This window comes from Aspergillus oryzae, chromosome 3 (genome assembly GCF_000184455.2).
Source record: "Aspergillus oryzae RIB40 DNA, chromosome 3".
In the NCBI taxonomy this organism is placed as follows: Eukaryota; Fungi; Ascomycota; class Eurotiomycetes; order Eurotiales; family Aspergillaceae; genus Aspergillus; species Aspergillus oryzae.
Window position 1 is genome coordinate 548,926 of NC_036437.1, and position 18,009 is coordinate 566,934.

The window sequence follows — 18,009 nt, forward strand, 5'->3', positions numbered from 1 at the left end:
TAAGATCTACTGGTAGAGTCTAAGAATCAACCAAGCGCATCTATGCACAAGGATTGACCTCGTGAGTAGAAGACAAACAACAGGACAGAACCTCGGCTTGGTAATCTCTGCATCAGTTTTGGAGGCAATTCTGGCCTGGGTACATGCTTCTCTCCTACAAGGGGATATCACGACTGCATCCGCAGTTTGGTATGGCTTTTCTCTATCCCAGTGAGATTTTCTTGTCTCCCAGAGAGCGGTATTCTTCATCTAGTACCCTCTATGCCCCTTTCGTATCTCAAATGTGCGCAGATGCTAATATTGGGTAGGGAGTGGACTCTGAGTACTTTGTCGGTGAGCCTACTTCCCAATCTCCAAGAAACCCATTGCCAAACTCAGCGTATCCGGATCCAAAGAAAGAGAGCTCTGCTTTCGGTCGCTTTCGATGTTCCGAAGGCAATCTTTGAGGATTTCTAGAACGGTCTGGTATTGTTTGGAAGAGGAACCGAAAGTAGTCAGCGCATTGTTGAGATTAACGGAGATCTAATGAGCCAGCCAAATAATTAATGAGGGGTTCGCTGCGAAAGTGCGAAAGATAAGGATACACACCTGGGTAAGAATCTCGTTGTACTTGACGCTGTTGTCTATGATATTTAGGTCCATGGGTACTCAGTACCAGCCCATGTGCCCATGGACAGAGGATAAGAGTGAGTGTGTGGTGAAAGGGAAACAATAGAACTTCCCCGCGGTGGGAAAGTGGAACTGATTAACTCTGATAAGCTCGGGCCACCCGAGATTTTTATCGCCAATCGATCTCCGGGAAATTTACCTTGACCACTCACTTGCTCCCTCGAGCTCTAGACCTCTTCCTTACGTCTTCACCGGGCTCCACCTGATGCAGGGTCCCTGAAGCTTTTTTCATATTCGATTAACGGTTCCTACATAGACCCGAAGCTACTATAAGCATCACAATGGCCGACACAGACGAAGCCGCCATCCACCTCCCATCGCATGACTCCGCGGCGCACATCGACACGGACTTGTCCGATGAGACGCAGGACTTTCGCATGTTAAGCAATCTCTCATTGTTAGTGTTACTTGATCCTAATTCATTCGTTATAGAGTTATATCATGAACTGACTCGGAGAATAGCCTCGCAGATACCTCGCAAGCTACACTCCCAAAGCGCGGTGAAAAGGACTTCGAACCGAACCCAACCCTCTACCAAGCCGATATCCTAGATGCCTCACGTCAGGCCATGCACAATGCCCTCGCACATCCGCGGTTACACAATCCAAAGAACCAGATCATTGGCATCTACGCGCCCGATGGACCTGCTCCGCCTCGATCGGTCGCTACGCCGAAAACCCTAGACACCATTGCAGAGAACGATACTCCAGCGCAGACCGCCGAGGCGGAGGAAAGTCAATCTAAGAAGCCCGCAGGAACCGGGACAAACGTTCATCCGGATTCCTGCGTCTACGTAACAAACCCGAAGGGACAGTTTTTCAAGAATATGGGTCGCGCAGATCGGTGGGGTCGCATCTGGCTTCTGCCGGAGGAAGCTTTGTATATGCTTGAGCGAGGCAGTCTGGATGTTAGGTGGCCGCGGTCAGCAACGGGATGCGAGGATGATGGTGAGACGGAGGATTCCGGGATCCCAATGAGCTTGCAGGCTGCGTATGCGTGTTTCATTGGACATGGGGGTTTGATGGTCGATCGGTTTTCTGTCTACTCCGGATTGAGAAGGCTGGGTTACACACTCATTCGAGCCCCTGGGTGGTACGACGAGGCAGAGGAAGAGTTTGAGGACCCAGAATCGACCAAGCGACAAGGTCCTGGTCTGGCGGGAATCTATGGGCGGTTTATGGACTGGCTGCATAGCTCTACTACTACGGCTGTAGGGCCTGTTGCTGGTCTTGGGATCCATCGGAATTACAGTAAGTACAACTACAAATGTGTCTGCATCGCGGCTCCATTTTAACGCTGTATAGATGATATCTACCGCAAGCTTTCGATAATTCCTTTCTACGATCCTACAGCTCCTCTGCCCCAAAACCCGCAGACGAAGCCGCCATTCCGCGTTGTCTTCCATGTCTACAAACCTTCTACTCCATTCCGCAAATCTGCTCCTCCTGCACCGGACTTTAGAGTCGCGGTCGTCAATGCTCGTACGCACACTACTGTGCCTACGCTAGCTCAACTTGGCACTCTCCTCGAGAGCACACCCTTAGATCCGCCAAAAGGCGAGAAGATGGAAAGAAACCTCTACATGCGACTCCGACATGGATACCGGAACGTCGTCCTGGCGGTTGTCGACCAAGGCGTCGTAAGCTACCTCCGGGTCGCCGATGCAGCGTTTGGAAAGGAAAAGCTATACAATAGACCTGCTCCTTCCGGGAACAAAAGGGGTGCGAATCCTCGCAACCCCCGGCCGAAGCCTAAGGGCCGGTGACGCCCATCATTATTGGCGATGATCCTAGTTTATTGATACACAAGATACAGACATATACGGCGCTATCGAACTATGAGGCGACAGCAAGGCCGATTTGGTTATGAATCCATACTACTCTTGGTATACCATAAAGTATGGTATGAAGCAGAAATGTCTCCCCAGGAATAGGGTCCTGATCTCCATGGCGAAGAGGGACGAAGACCTAGTAGAAGAGGGAGCAATGACGTAATCTGCCATCATCTTTAGAACGTCCGTCTATGGTGAAGGAAGACCAGGCGTAGATGCTCAGATGGCGTGTGATATTCACAAGGAACGAACAAGGGCGTGGTTACTCATATCGGAATATGAGATATAATGTTCATGTTATACCTTTTATCCTTTTCCATAGTCTTCAGGAAACGATATTCTAGTGTCAACCGGATAAACCCATATATACACGAGACCCAACGCCAAGTACTTTGTTCCACTGTTAAACTCCTCCGCAAATAATAATCGAATAATAAAGATCATCTAAATCGTAACGCATAAGAGCAGGTAGACCCCTAAGTCCTTATTAGCTCGGCACCCAAATAGAATCGATCCTTGACATACGGAGGCGAAAATCAGGTATCCAGATAATCCGCCGCCATCAACAACTCCAGACACAACTCCGGCGGAATTTCCATATCTGGAACATTTGACTGGTTCTTATTCTTCTCGTTGTAGCAAAAGTACTCGCAGACCTTCTCGAGGACGATTCCACTGATATTCTCCAGTATGCAGCGACCTGTCAATGCTTCGGCGAATTTACCTGTACAACGAAGCAATAGTAAGCACACAAGAACCCCAAAACAGAGCACAGCAAAGACCGAGGACGGATCAAAAGAAGCAAAAAAGGTAAAAGGGAAAACGAACTAGAAGGTTCCAGCATCCGACGTATCGTCCCAGAGACACAGGCCGCACTACGCGGAAGGACGAATTCAAACCCATCACCCGAGACCAACGTCACGAATTCCGAGTCGGTGGCCGATGAAGCCATTTTTCCCGTTAAGGTTGTGAGAACGGAGGTAATATGGGGAGGTGGATGGTAAGGTTGGATTGAGGATCAACGCGGGACATGACAAGAGACGCGGTCGTGACGGAAGTTTTAATTTTCTCCACGTGATCTGTGCGGAAGCTTTCCGATGAACTGCTTTCTTAGTCTGTTTTAATTTCAATGTCACGCTTTGTATACTTCGTCTGGCATGTGTGCTTCTTGGATGGCTGGGTGACCTGATTGCTTTCTTGTTGGTACGGCTGAAAGGAATTCAAGTTTCATTGATTATCTCCCTTGTCTTTATTTCAATCGTTTTGAGCATTTGTATACATTTCGTTCAGATTCAATGATAAACAACTGCGTTTCGTCTCTCTACATATAACTTAATTGAGACGTGACTTTGCCTGAAAGAGCACAAGAAACCAAAATGCAACCACTACACCTCAGCATGCGCAGTGCAGCAATGTCAATATCCCATCTCCCCTATCCGCGCCCTCAATACACCAGGCGCATATTGAACACAGCTCTCTCCACAGCCTACAATGCCCCACCAAGGTCACAAAGACGACCCCTCTCCTCCCAGACACCCAGCACCTCAGCGCGTCTCACCGGCCGGACCTGTATGATCACAGGCGGGACATCAGGAATTGGATTCGCAATCGCAAACCGATTCCTCCAAGAGGGCGCAGAGCGCATCATCCTCGTCGGACGATCGTACGAGCGTCTCCTCAAAGCCGCCACCAGACTCCAAGTCAATGACGAAGGCGCCCGAAACCAAGAAGCGGCTGATGAAACCGTACGAAAGTCACAGGGAACTTTAGTCGAATCATCGGATAGAATCAGTCTCCTTGTGGGTGATGTATCGGAGGCTGGGTCGTGGCTGCGTGAGCTAGAGAAGGCGATGGTATGTTATACTACATTCTCTTTCTTCATTATTTGGCTTTGTTATTGTGTATGGATAAATGTGTGAATGGGAGACTGACAAAGGATACTAGCAACCCGTCGATATCCTAATCAATGCAGCTGGGATCTCTAACTCCAATATTCTTCCCAAGACATCTCCTGAGGAAGTCTCACAAACCCTCCGGACAAATCTTGAAGGCGCGATCTTCACATCTCGCGCTCTTCTCCGTGCTTCTCTCCGTAACAGGTTAAAGGGCCGAACCGGCGAGACCCGACCCCCCTCGAAATGTATCATAAACATCTCGTCATTACTAGCGCTGAAAGGTGGAACCGGCGCGGTCTCATACGCTGCTTCGAAGGCGGGACTTCTTGGTCTCACCCGGTCATTAACAGTTGAAGCGACTGGTTCTCTGCGTAATGTGGTTGTGAGGTCGAATGCGATTGTGCCGGGGTATATTGAGACGCCGATGATTGCGGATTTTAGCGAGGGCCAGAATGAGAGGTTAAAGGAGAGCATTCCGCTGGGTCGGTTTGGGGCGCCAGAGGAGATTGCGGATGCGGCAGTGTTTTTGGCGGGCAATGAGTATGCGAATAACTGTGTTATTAATTTGGATGGGGGATTGAGTGCTGTGTAATCTACTCTATTATATCTGGGGTAGATTATGTGTATATTAGGATGTTCAGAGTGCTTTAGTCCTTTGGGCTTTAATGGGTGTACGATAACTCAAGTATGATAACAAGTAAATTCATCGACTCATTCGTGTATCTTTGTTGAAACGCCAAGCCGAAGTATGCACATTATGACTTCGGTCAAACTGAATAGTACCAACGGTAATCCCTTCGTCCAATCTATTCGGAGCAAAAGCATGATATGTTACAGTAGATGGAAGGGGATAGAAGCAAAAAGAAGATATCTCTGGTGATCCACCCAAAGCCCAAGGAGCAACCAATGTGTAAGAAAGAAAACCAATGCATAGGGACATATGTCCGAAGTAGCGAGGACGCAGTTGGGCCCCATGTGCCTCTTTTATTCGTTCAGTCGTCAATGAGAATCGCACCTCCTTCCGTCTCATCTAAGACGATAGGATTCGATCCATCGCCGTCAGCGACAGACATACTGGCCACGCGTTTTGAACGGTCTTCGCCGTTGGTGAGGCCGGCTTCCTCGGCATTGCGCTTGCGTTTGTTCGGGTCCGAACTGCCATTAACGTGCTCGCCAACGGTAGGTGTAGGTGCCCGTGGTTTTCGGGGAATCTCAGGGACCTTTACTAAAGTGATTGGCTTTTGTTCTCCTGTTGAGGATTCGGGCCTATTCAGCTGTCAGTAATCTACTCAATCAAGTCGGTTGACTTCGGACCGAGGTAGCCGGAGACTTACTTCTCAGTCACAACAACTAGTTCAAGGTTCACACGCGGTTGTTCATCCTCCTCGTCTATAATCGTTATGAGGCTTTCATTGCTTACACCCAGTTCCGATAACTTCTTAGTTAAGTTATCTTCGAGGTCAGGGTCATAAATTGTGCCCAGCTCGTTGCTGACTGAAAGCTCTTCGCCGTACCCTAGCTGTAAGCGGAGGACATCCTGCACCAAGTCGTTTATGGTGGCCCGCTCCGGGTCAATCTTGACCCTGGCCTGGGCGACCGAGCAAACAGGACAGTTGGGGTTGGGTGGCTTTAAAGAATCGGAATTGATTGCACGGGCACCCGACCGTTCGAGGAAGATCTATTTCGCACGAGTTCAATACAAGACCACATGAGTAAAGCGAAAGAAAACTTACCATTTTGGCATGCGCGTAGTCATCCTTCAAGACCTTGAATGCCTGTAGAACACAGAGACCAGCAGTCATAGCGTTTGTGGTCGCGATTGCTGGTATGATATTACCGGCCATCTCTGCTCACAGTCAGCAAACCTTGGCTGTGTCACGGTGATCATTGCGAAAGCACTTACGTTTCGTGTCAAACTTTGATTTGGGCTCAATTCCGAATATCGTCGCTCGCAGGTTAGCACTAGCGGTGACAAAGTCCAGCGTATCCACATCGTCCTTATCAAACACTAGGATGGGTTTGACGTCGCTCTTTGTTGTATCTAGAAGTGTCTTCAACCTTTTACTCAGTCGATCCAAGCTGCGATAAATGTCAGTCAAAAGAATAACACTTGTTGAACGAGGGATAAGTCTAACCTGTCCTTAAAAACGACCAAGTCCTCGGCCAAAGTCCAGACTTTTTGATCGTTACAGGAAATTGTAGGCTCAATTGTCGAAGTCTCTTCCTGTATCTTCTCAAAGTCCAGGGGTTCCGGGGCCTTCCGCATCTTCCACATATCCTCCATACCACGTAGTCGGTCTATGTCCTCCTTGAAAACCTTTGTGAATACTTTGTGAGCGAATTCAGGGGAGCCCATTGATTCGCGGATTTCCTTGAGAGCCTGTGCCTCTTTTCGTAGATTCGCAATCTCTTCCGCTGGGCAGAGTTAGCGATATTGCCCAAGACTGTATGGAAATTCACCAATATGACCCACCATTATTGACATCTTCAGTACTATCCAACTCTGGCGTCTCGTCCTCACTTGTCCCAAAAAGCTCGCTAGACCTGTTCAGTTTATATCTTGCTGAATATAACCCCTCCAATAACTTACGGGAAAAGATAGCTTTTCGCCCAGACGATACAATGAATAGGTTGGCTCGGTGTACTGCGGATAGTGCATACTGGGAATGACTTGGAGACTTCCTTCGAGTTGCAATCGTAGCATTCGGTTTGGCCCTGTCGGTGGTCAATTAAGCCCAGCACACCCATGTGGACGAATCGGGTCGCCCCCATATCCTACCTTCTTGATAACCTGAACCTGACCGTTAAATCCGGTAGTTCCGCTCTCGATCAATGGCACATCAGCCGCTAGACACATCCTGTTGACATGACGACGGGCGTCTAGGTTGTCAAGCGCATTGAAGACCACGTCGAAAGTCGCGAACCAATCCACGTTGAAACGGCTATCCTTGATGTTCGCATGATAGGCCTCGAGCTTTGCGCTTGGTTGGAACTTTTGGGCAACTTCCTTCGCGACCTGTGCTCAGAAAAAGACCTTCGTCAGCTTCGCTTCGTCGTGAGACGATGAAAGGTGCCGGAAGAGTATCAGGGTGGCACGTTGCGCAGGTGACGCCACGGGCGGGGCAGGATGGGTGGACGGTTCAGTGTGTGACGCACCAATGCCTTTGATTTTTTAATGTGTTCAAAGCGGAAGAGAAACTGACGATTCAAATTGCTCAGGTCGATGGTATCAAGATCGATGATGTGGATTTCGCCGAACCCAGAGAGCAAGAGGTTCTTTAGCAGCTCGCAGCCGATACCACCGGCGCCCACGAGGAGTACGCGCGACTAGAGAGGATGACATGAATTAGCTTCTAACATAAGAATAAGCACACAGTCAGGGCCAGAAGAATTGAATACCTCTTTTAAGCGTCTGGACAAGGTCCCGAGCGAGCGCTTGGAGTAGGTGTCTCGCGGCATGATTGAGGGCGCGAGAGCGATGAGAAGGTGAAATGAGTGGCAGCTGAGGTCAGAACAGGGCGACAGTCATCGCCAAATGAGAGAGAATCCAGCAAGGAAGATCAAACAGAGCGACGCTGCAGGGGAGGCAGAAATGAGCGAAAGTCCAGGGCCGGATGATTGATTTCGGGAAATGCGAAATGCGTCGGAGAAGCACCGCGCTTTAATTAGTCCCAATTTGGGGGCCTGGAATGGGCAATGACGACACCGCTGTCCGGAACACGAGACTTTCCTTCACTTCTTATATCCGTTATTTTCGTTCTTTTCTTTTTCGTCCTTTTACTAAATAAGAAAAGCTAGTCATGCATAATAGTGGTCCTACTAAAAGTATCGGACAGCGAATACGGTCAAACGATTGGACCCCAGCGCAATCAATCTGAATTGAATTTATTGGTCACCCTCGTTTTATGCTATATTTCTTGATCACATCAAATCAGTTCCGCTTATTGGCCATCCACCTTCCCACGTTCAACCGAAACGTACAGTAGCTTCCCTGCTAGGAAAAAGTACGTTCGATGGTATCTGTGGTGGGAGGACGGTGTACAGACATGCATTGTATAAGAGATTCGTCCATTCACATGATAGTCTCGATTCGTGTTCGGATACGGACCGGACCATGTTGTGAGTTCCAACGGGGGAATGAATACACTGCTGTTTAAGCCACACGTATTGGATAGAGTGACTGCAGCTAGTCATGTTTGAAATGGAGAGGTCTATCTACCATGGTACTTCAATCGTAACACAATCTCTAATCGGGGTATGTCCTCAACCGTAGAACATGGTGTTGGGAATGAATCCGACGAAGATATTATTAGAAGATCCTATCAATGATCATTAAATATATCATGAATATCTTCTTGACTCATACATTTCTCCAAGGCAATATTATTTGCTGGACCAAGCGTCCCGTTTCCGCCCACAGGAGAATCCAATGCAAGTCCCCGAAAAGAGACCATGAAAAGGATCGCTCATATTGTCCATACTTTGGCTAACTCATCCTCGTAAACCAGGGAAATAGGGAGGATGTGCCCGTGATTATCTGATAATACATACTAGTTGACTCCCCATTAGGCCTGGGCCTAGAATATCTTCAACACAATCATAGTAGCTTAGTAAGTGTATGTACCTTAGTGGGGAGTTGTTGCCTGTACCAATTTCCTACCTCTTTATACCTCCGGTACATCTATTCAGGTTCATTGATGGTGGGCCAATCGCATTGTCCATTTGGCTGACTAACCAGGGCCCTTTCAACCCAGGAAGAAAATAAAAAAAAAGAATTAATTTTCTTAGATGAGATCCATTATTATTGTTGCTGCAAAGGTCAATTTTTTTTCTGGTTCGATCACATTGTGCGTAAATGAAAGGGATTTCCGGGACCCATTTTTGAAAGTCCAGAAAGCAACCAAATTCAAAGGCATTTATGGGCCCTTATCAAATTAACAAAACTTGACTCTATTTTTGCCCAACTGATCGTCCACCAAAAGCAACCGGACTTTTTGCCTGATCGTCGCTTTTGGCTCAAAGCAGTACAAACGGTCGTGGGGAATTCGGTGCGCTAGTACTGTCGGTCTTTGTTCCCTCCTTTTTTTTTCTGTGTCAATTATATCTGGCTCCCTGCTATTTCCCTCTCTGATCTCTTTGTCTATTTTTCTTTGACTATTACCCCTCTTAAAAAGTAAAAATTGGGTTTTCTTGGATAGTTTTTCCTGTTTATATCAAGGACCGGGACACAAGGGCACGGCACCACCATGTCGGACGACGAAGCAGACCCCGAATTGCTCGCTCTTTTACGCAAGTCCCTTGGGCTAGGAGGAGGGGCAGCAAACCCACGCGCAGCAGAAACTAAAGTTTTGGAAAATGCACAGTACGTCTTCGACAATGCTATTGACGTCGCATTGAACCCTTCCAAGACCAAAGAAGCTGCCGAGACGATCTGGCGCTTGATGCAGAAAAAGGAATACTCCACGCAGACATGGTCGGAACATGAATTGCATCCCAAGGCAAAGGATGAAAGTACCGTGGATTTCATTTTCGCCATGGATCTACTGAATTTCAGTTTCTGGTCGGAGCGCCCAGAGGAGAAACGCTTCGCTATTGAATATCGCGGCAAAAAGTGGACCGGATATTGGAGCTTAGTGGCTGCGTTGCAGAGGGCTTTGGATGAGGGTAGGTTCTACATATTTATTATTATCTAACCCGTGATTCCTTTTGGTGCGCTGTAAATGCTAAGACTTGCAGAGATCCCCATTACGAGCCCCTACTTCTGGGTGAATGAAGACGAATGTTCTGAGTCTATGCTCAAGCATGTGTTTCGATCGGTATCTGATGAGGAGATCCCTCTCCTGCAAGAGCGTCTCCAGTGCCTGCGAGAAGCAGGCCGGGTCTTATGTGAGGTATATTGAACCGCACCTGAAAACTAGTTGTCTATGTATGTTCTAACAGCTCTTTTATTCAGGACTTTGACGGTAGTTTCGTCAACTGTATCTATAACGCCAACTACTCAGCTGCGTCCCTCGTGAACCTCATGGCTGAGAGTTTCCCATGCTTTCGGGATGAAACTAGCTTTCAGGGACGGAGGGTCCGGCTCTATAAACGCGCACAGATCTTAGTTGCAGACCTGTGGGCCTGCTTCAATGGCGAGGGCCTTGGCGAATTCCATGATATTGACAAAATCACAATGTTTGCAGGTGCGCCCCACCCTTTCATCACCTCCATCTGCTACAATATCTCAAGTTTTGATGGGGAAGTTTCAAACTAACCACGATCCAGATTACCGAATCCCTCAAATACTAAACCATCTCGGCTGTCTTATGTACTCTCCACCGCTGGAAAGTCATATTCGTGACCTCAAACCGATCCCCAGTGGCTCTACCTGGGAGGTCGAACTGCGCGCAACCAGCATCTGGTGCGTCGAATTGATTAGGCGAGAGATTGTGAAGAACCATCCAGACGCGAAACCCATAATAAAACCTACGCAACCCAACGGACATGCGGTCGGTGTGGACCGCCGCCAAAGCCTCACCACCTCGGCACTAGACGAACAGAGAAAGTGCACCACACAAAAACACATCACACAAATCAGCCCTGCTAAGCCCGCTTCTTCGGGCGTCAATGCAATCTTGATAGATTTTTTCCTGTATGACAGCATGAAAGAGTTAGAAAAAGACGGAAAGGAACAGGTTCCCCATCATCGCACAAGGAGTATTTGGTACTAAAGGTTAGAAACATTTTGCTTTACCTGTTCATTTTTGGTCAATATACCCTTGGCTACTATTGTTAGGGAATTGAGGTCTCCGGTTTCTCTGCTTTTCTTTTCTTTAGTTCTTTCTTTGCTTTTTGGGAGTTTTCATAGACATTATACCATCTATTCTTTGCTTTTCTGAGTTGGTAGCAGCGATGCCTTTTTATGGATACCAGGTTGGTTTCCATCACTTTCAGTTTTGATGGCCATCTAGAGCCAATGACCCATGACCCACGACATAGAATTCCTTATGGCAATGTTATCTGACCCCCAGGGGACCGGCCGCGAATCCGAACTTTGCTAACTGTCCAACTTTATGTTCACGCCTCCTACTAAAAACCTCTTCCGGGAATATACTGGAAGCATTCATTCTTTATATCCAGCTACTTGCTATGGGCCTACATGGAGCACAGAAATCCGACATCCCGTTTGTTCAGTCAAGATTTGTCTACTGCGCCCCGTCCGGAGAAGATATAGAGGAGTAAAATTGCAGTTTCTAAAATTGACATCTAGAGTGAAGAATTCATAGGGCAGCCAGTTAACCCGTCGCCCAGCGCCCCGGCCAAGAACGACAAAAATAGAAGAATTGAAATAATGAGCATCTCATTCGATACCAATTGCAAACCAGAAAAGTATGAAACAGCCTCCCGACGCACTATACAATAACAAAGACATGCACGGCATAAATTTAGATCAGATAATTCTCCTTCAAGGCGCCGGGATGGAACTTATATAGAACTTATATCAACCTCCATCTGCCATCGTCAACCCTCACTTCCTTACAAGTTCCATCTTCCCTCAGTGACATACACCTTCGCTTCCAGGCCCAACAACCAGCAACGATGTACCGGAATCTAATCCTCCTCCTCGCCACCTACCTGGTAACACTGGCTGCCAGCCAAACCATCACCCCCGAAAACACACTCACAAACCCAGATCCAGGCGCCGTGCTACCTCGATCCGGCTTCCAAATACTACCCAAGAGGGCCCCTCCCAAGAAGACCCCTCCCAAAGTCTCACCCCTGCAACAGGAATGCAAAGACATCAAGATCAAAGAAGGACCCTCAGTTTCTAAAGGCCACTCAGCACAGCAACTCTTGACAGCATCTTGCAACGTCCCGGGGACGAACAAAAAGCAGTACTCCGAGCTGAGCCTGGACCGTTGTCTTGGGTGGCACAAGAACAATGACGGCAGCGGAAGACTTGTTGCACAGAAGCAGTACGTATACTATGCTACCCTTGTTTATTAACACGTCGTTGTGATAGGCTAACGGATACTAGTGGTGCTGGACTCTCCAAGGCAGGAGGGGAGTGCTCGACATGTCGGTATCTCAATTCAAACCCTAATATGCTATGCTACTGCGCGAAGGTGCGCGACAATGAGAAGACCTATATGAACCCGGTTACGGCTACGTGGACGGGTCCTGTGTTTTATAACTTGTGTAAGTGCTCTATGTCACATATATGGACTGTTTTCTGATTGAGGGATATAGTTGAGGCGCTCCAAGGCGGGATGTATTTGATAGAAATCAATCAGAAGGGGGTTCTCTCGTGCCATGGGATAGCCGGCGACGCCAAATGACACTCCCAAACACAGTTGGCAAGTTTGGAAGAGTGCCACAAAGAAAACTGTGCTTTATGTTGAAAGCTGAGTGGGACCTAGAGGGAGATGAAATGATATCAGGATTTTTATATAGATAAGACATTAAGATTGGGTTGGGTATAGAGACTCTATAATACAAATAGTAAGGTCTAATGATACATAGTGTAGAACGGAGGCATTGATAATGAAGCAATCCAGAATACGCTAAGATAATAAGAAAGCAAGAACGATAGCCGACTTGATAACTCCTATCCTCAAAAAGCGTTATCCAGAAGTGTTCATCAAACGGGTAAGGCGCCGATATGCTGCGCTGCAGATTTTTGGATCTGCTCAATTCGCGCCAGGACTGCTGCCTTCCACTCAAGGTAATCTTCCTTGCGATCGTCGCTTAACCAATCAACACGATCCTGCATCATGGTACCAAGACCCGGTAGAAGGCCCTTCCTGGATGAGTGTTTGGCCAGTGAGCGACCCGATTTCGTTGTCTTTTGTCGCTTAGCGCTTTTAGCTCTTTCTCCATCCTCGCCGAAGCCGTCCTCGTCCGAAAGATACGCATCATCCCCGTCCAATTCTCCAGCCTGCGGGATGTTTTCGAACCATTCCTTGCCATTGGCCCAGTGTTGTTGCATTATCAATGCGATCCACTGGTCGACGTCCTCGCGATGTCTTCTCTCGGTTGAAGGGAGACCAATGCTCACTAATGCAGTCTGGCGCATCTCGGAAAACGTCTTCTTGTCGAGCTTCTTCGTTTCTCCTTCCCCTTCGGATAAGGAGCTTCGTCTGCGGGCGAGAGCCAGGAAATAGACGGCTACTACCAGAGCGTTGACAACCTCTTTATAATCTTCATCATTCTCTTTATCCTTCACAATTAGGATAGGCTCCACGAATTCTAGGGTTTCTTCGTCGAAATCATCATCATCCTTGGCAGAAATCCGAGAAATGAAATATAAGATGGATGATACACCAGCAAAAATATGAGGAGGTAAGGTCCTCGAAATTGGAGGCCGGGACCATGTACTTGTCCGTGGAGCTGGAGTAGATAAAGTTTTACACACGCTCCGAATAGACGTCATCACCCAGGCAGGTGCATCGGGGATAATCGTAGAGCCAGGAAGGCCATTAGTGCGGACCTTGGACTTCTGGGGTGTTTCAGAGCGAGAGCCGCTTCCTTCATGTGTGATAGCCTTCTTTAATGGCGTGGGTTTGTTTGCGGTGTTTTGGAGTTTATGCGGCGTTGTTGCTGTCTTTGGAGGCGTCCGGGTACGCTTCGTATTTTTTGCAGGGGTCGACGAAGCGGATCCGGTGCGTGAAGGTGTTTCTGAGATAGAATTGCTCCCTGCACGCTTTACTCCAGCTACACTATTCGAAAGGGAGCGATCAAGGAATGCATAGAGCTTCTTGTAGGCACGCGGAGGACATGGCGGATGGCCCATCAAGGGGGGGAGTTTGAGGGCCCGAGTTAGCCTAAACACAGCCAGATAGTCAGTGTACCAATTAACCAGAGGATATGGTGTAGCGACAGGGGGATAAGACGCTAAACATACCGGCGGCACGCGATCTCGGCACAAGCATAAGGGCGTGCGATCTCTTCCTCGGGCCTTAAGCTAGTAGAAAAGCTGCGAGATTGCGCGACAAGAGATAAGGCTAAACTGCGGAGCTCTTGAGGCAGGTCATCGGCATGGGTCGGCAATAGAATACCTAATGCTTGTTCAACAGGTCTGTTGTTCATCCTGTACGAAGATCCAGCCTCGAATGATCATGGAATCGGAGGGTCGATGCCTTGAAAATCCGTGTAATTTTTTGTTATCTAAAGGACGCGTCGTTATCAGCGTCCGTCATGTGACCGTGTAGTCAATTTGATAGGTAAATGCGGCGAAAAAGCCCGAGCTCCATCCGTTGCATGTTTCGCCGTCATCAGTCTTCTGTCATCCTATATTCTCATACTTAGTTCACTACTATATCCTAGAGTCATGTCGGTTACTGTGAGTTCATTGTGACGACTTGAATTCTCATAACCCCAGATTATCGACTAATCACTATGGATACCTAACAGCTCCACACCACCCAAGGCGACCTGAAGGTCGAGCTCTTCTGCGAGGCAGTGCCTAAAACAGTAGAGGTATGTAGTACCTTGCGCCTCTACGTGTATTAACTGCTCTACCTCATAACTTAGCTTATACCTGTATACTAAGGCTAAACTGAATAGAACTTCCTCGCCCTTTGCGCATGCGGCGCATACAACAACACACCCTTCCACCGTCTAATCCCCGGCTTCATGATCCAAGGAGGCGATATTTCTCTCGGACCAGCAGCGCACCAATCGCAAGAAAGCACCAAACCCATGCTTCCCTTCGACGACATCCCCAAAGGCGGTACATCAATCAACCACCCCGGCGCATTGAACCAAGAAATCCACCTCCCCGCTCTTCGACACAACACGCGCGGAATCCTCTCTATGGCAGCGCGGCCAGTCAAAGATAGAACAGCTCCCGGCTCCCAGGGTGCTATGGGGGCTACAATTAATGGAAGTCAATTCTTCATTACGTTTGCTCCTGCCCCTCATTTGGACGGAAATAGCACGGTCTTCGGGAAGGTGTTGAACTTGACAGCACAAGATGAAGGGGGTGATGTGTTGACCAAATTAGAGAAGGCGAATGTGAAGGTGGATAAGAAAGGGAGGGTTGTGCAGCCGAAAGAGGGTGAGGAGTCAGAATATGAAGCACTGCGCATTAACAGGGTCACGATACACGCGAATCCACTTGCAAAGTGAGAGAAGGTTTTACTAGAGAGTATGCGGGATTGAGTGCGAAATATTACGCGATTGTCGAACACCAAGCAAAGCCCCGAATTTAAGGTTCTAGGGCCGCAATACAGGACTAACACCGAGGGAATGACTTTGCCAAAGCGATATGCTGTTCTGGACAATGGATCTTTCACCGGACTCACGCGTTGTCCGGGGTCATTGGGATTGTTGGAGCCTATTCCACTTTATGGTGGTCCATTTTGGTCGAAGAATTACATACAGCCGACTCAGGTGTGCACTGCAGGAGCTCCTGCATAATAACACTGCGTCCTTGGGACCTGATTATCGAAGTATTTCTAATATGTAGCACGACGTTGCATAATGAAAGATGCGCTCCAGTGGCGAGAAGTCTGGAAAATTGGGCATAAAAGCGCTACTGTTTATCAGTGAAGTGGATTACTCAACGACATAGCATGGAATCAGACTTATAATTTTATGAAGCTCGTCATCGGCATTCTTTATTGGACTTTTGTATACCACCCAGGAGAACCATAAATATATTCCAAGCGAAGAAAGAGATATAACACCCCCGACACTACACCGTGTAAACAAGCCACAACTTCATCGGATATCTAGAGCGCAAAACGGGACATAGCTGTCTTGAAAGACAATTATGCATGGATGCATGGTAAACATATCATAAACAACTGAAAAGGATAAATCATGCACATCGTGAGGAAATGAATATCATCGGCAGATAAAGCAGTCGTGAGACCCAATGCAGGTCAATTATGACTTCTGTTCGGTGTTGTCCTCTTCCTTCTTCTCCGTATCCTCCTCGTAACCTTCGAGCTTCATGTCCTTCAGACCGAGCTCTTCTTCCTCTTCTTCAGTACGGGTGTACTCTTCAGTCGTGATCTGATGATCGACAGCAGGCGCACACAAGTCCTGGACGTAGCTGTTGGCCATGGGATCTTCGAGAGTGATGACAAACTTCATGTCTCCATTGATAGCAGCATCGAGACGAGAGAAGAAGCGAGTCCACTTCTCTTTAGTGTCGGATGCCATGCTGTCTCCTCCAGCGCCGCTCGCATCGTCGACATCGAAGATCTGGCCGTGCAGTTGATCACGGATTTCGGTGAGCAGACCTTCAACGGTAGTGAAACGTCCGCCCAATGTACCAGGCTGAACAGTGACTTCCAACTCTTCACTGTGCAGAGCGCAGGTGTCGGACTTGAGGATATCACGCGAGAGGTCAACTTCATTCTCGACCCTAAGAGTGATGCGCTTGCCCTTCTCCGGAACTTCACCACCAGTCTTAACTTCGCTAGTACGGTATCCGCAGTGCTCGCAAGATGTACTCCAGATGATGACCTCCTTGAAGTAGGGGATGTTCACCTTCTTCATGTTAACGAAGCCAGGCTTCGTGCAGCCTGGACATTCGGTAGGCAGACTGTAGACCTGACCATCGACAATCTCAGAATCTTCCCATTCGCCAGATGCTTCATGCTCCACAGCATTGGGGTCCGCGGAAATTCCAAGCTCTTCATTCTGCTCGTGCGTACGAGGGTAGTCACGACGCTTGTAGTTGTTTCCAGTGTCGTTAATAGTAGGCGCGATCCATGAGTTTCCAGTGGGGTCATCGAGAGAGACGGTGAAGGGGAATCCGTCTCGGTTCAGGATCTTCTGGAGGTTCTCGATGATAGGCACAAGCGCATCGTGAAGTTCAGGTGCCTGAGCCTTACGCAGGGGTTGCTCGCTAGACAGCGACTCGTAGATTTTCTGAATCACTCCTTCGACAGTCGTAAACTGACTCTCGCCCTTGGGCATCTCGATTCCCAGAGATTCAACCTTGAAGATTGAAGTGTCGCTTCGAACAACCTGGCGCTGGAGGTCATTTTCGCCCTGGACAGTAAGTGTGTACTTTGCGCCCTTCTCTTGGATCTGACCAGCGGATTTGACGGAGTTGTCCTTGAAGTGGCAATGGGGGCATTCGAAGGATTCGAGGATGATGTCGCGGAAGTAAGGTACTCGGAGGAGGAGGAGCCTTGTCGTTCCCTGAAACCAGGTTAGTTGCGCCGCTATAACTCTCATGTTCCAGCTGGTAAACGTACGTTCTCATGGCAGTTCATACAAAGACTTTCCAAGGACATCACACCGGTGTCCTCATCTCTCTCCACCAAGTCACCAGGCTTCTGGAACTGCGACTCGACGGGAGCTTCTTGCTGGACTGGCTTATCTTCTACTGACATTATGAAGGATGGGTATTAAGGAGGGTTTGTATGATTGGAAGAAAAAGAAAAAAAAAAGAGAAAAGAAAGGGTAAGAGGGTATCGAGGTCTATAACGCGCAAATGGGCGGAAGAATCCACAAATATATGACAATCTTTACACCCAATGAAGTCCCAAGAAAGTAAAAATTTCGCCAGCGAGCGCGGGAACGTTCCTTGACTTTCCACTATCGCTGTGGCGGGGCACAATTTTTTTTTTGGCGGGGCAGACGCCATTAGTCAGCCTGAGGGATAAGTTA

At 48.2% G+C, this 18,009-nt stretch overlaps 9 protein-coding genes across 9 annotated transcripts; 5 read left to right on the forward strand and 4 right to left on the reverse strand.

The window, feature by feature from the left end:
• Positions 1-950: 950 nt before the first annotated feature.
• Positions 951-2,434, forward strand: AO090023000219 (tRNA-splicing endonuclease subunit SEN54 family protein; the record flags this gene model as incomplete). Its single annotated transcript, XM_001820741.3, has 3 exons — positions 951-1,066; positions 1,132-1,919; positions 1,974-2,434. 3 exons carry the CDS (start codon positions 951-953, stop codon positions 2,432-2,434), a joined length of 1,365 nt encoding a protein of 454 aa, XP_001820793.1.
• Positions 2,435-3,036: 602 nt separating this feature from the next.
• On the reverse strand, positions 3,037-3,452 carry AO090023000220 (elongin C; the record flags this gene model as incomplete). The annotated part of the gene is made up of 2 exons (XM_001820742.3): positions 3,037-3,224; positions 3,329-3,452. 2 exons carry the CDS (start codon positions 3,450-3,452, stop codon positions 3,037-3,039), a joined length of 312 nt encoding a protein of 103 aa, XP_001820794.1.
• Positions 3,453-3,912: 460 nt separating this feature from the next.
• On the forward strand, positions 3,913-4,987 carry AO090023000221 (SDR family NAD(P)-dependent oxidoreductase; the record flags this gene model as incomplete). Its single annotated transcript, XM_001820743.3, has 2 exons — positions 3,913-4,353; positions 4,445-4,987. 2 exons carry the CDS (start codon positions 3,913-3,915, stop codon positions 4,985-4,987), a joined length of 984 nt encoding a protein of 327 aa, XP_001820795.3.
• A 400-nt stretch (positions 4,988-5,387) lies between these two features.
• On the reverse strand, positions 5,388-8,511 carry AO090023000222 (E1 ubiquitin-activating protein ubaB; the record flags this gene model as incomplete). Its single annotated transcript, XM_023235488.1, has 10 exons — positions 5,388-5,661; positions 5,730-6,073; positions 6,129-6,241; positions 6,299-6,474; positions 6,531-6,810; positions 6,869-6,933; positions 6,986-7,110; positions 7,175-7,411; positions 7,552-7,722; positions 8,377-8,511. The coding sequence occupies 10 exons, from the start codon at positions 8,509-8,511 to the stop codon at positions 5,388-5,390; spliced, it is 1,920 nt and encodes a 639-aa protein (XP_023090505.1).
• A 1,130-nt stretch (positions 8,512-9,641) lies between these two features.
• Positions 9,642-11,108, forward strand: AO090023000223 (queuosine 5'-phosphate N-glycosylase/hydrolase; the record flags this gene model as incomplete). The annotated part of the gene is made up of 4 exons (XM_001820745.3): positions 9,642-10,059; positions 10,132-10,286; positions 10,349-10,580; positions 10,663-11,108. 4 exons carry the CDS (start codon positions 9,642-9,644, stop codon positions 11,106-11,108), a joined length of 1,251 nt encoding a protein of 416 aa, XP_001820797.1.
• Positions 11,109-11,976: 868 nt separating this feature from the next.
• AO090023000224 (uncharacterized protein) lies at positions 11,977-12,614 on the forward strand (the record flags this gene model as incomplete). Its single annotated transcript, XM_001820746.3, has 2 exons — positions 11,977-12,353; positions 12,416-12,614. The coding sequence occupies 2 exons, from the start codon at positions 11,977-11,979 to the stop codon at positions 12,612-12,614; spliced, it is 576 nt and encodes a 191-aa protein (XP_001820798.3).
• A 404-nt stretch (positions 12,615-13,018) lies between these two features.
• On the reverse strand, positions 13,019-14,466 carry AO090023000225 (uncharacterized protein; the record flags this gene model as incomplete). The annotated part of the gene is made up of 2 exons (XM_001820747.3): positions 13,019-14,201; positions 14,282-14,466. The coding sequence occupies 2 exons, from the start codon at positions 14,464-14,466 to the stop codon at positions 13,019-13,021; spliced, it is 1,368 nt and encodes a 455-aa protein (XP_001820799.1).
• Positions 14,467-14,707: 241 nt separating this feature from the next.
• Positions 14,708-15,507, forward strand: cyp5 (putative peptidyl-prolyl cis-trans isomerase; the record flags this gene model as incomplete). Its single annotated transcript, XM_001820748.1, has 3 exons — positions 14,708-14,719; positions 14,791-14,856; positions 14,944-15,507. 3 exons carry the CDS (start codon positions 14,708-14,710, stop codon positions 15,505-15,507), a joined length of 642 nt encoding a protein of 213 aa, XP_001820800.1.
• Positions 15,508-16,269: 762 nt separating this feature from the next.
• Positions 16,270-17,732, reverse strand: zpr1 (zinc finger-containing protein ZPR1; the record flags this gene model as incomplete). The annotated part of the gene is made up of 2 exons (XM_001820749.3): positions 16,270-17,538; positions 17,595-17,732. The coding sequence occupies 2 exons, from the start codon at positions 17,730-17,732 to the stop codon at positions 16,270-16,272; spliced, it is 1,407 nt and encodes a 468-aa protein (XP_001820801.1).
• Positions 17,733-18,009: the final 277 nt, after the last annotated feature.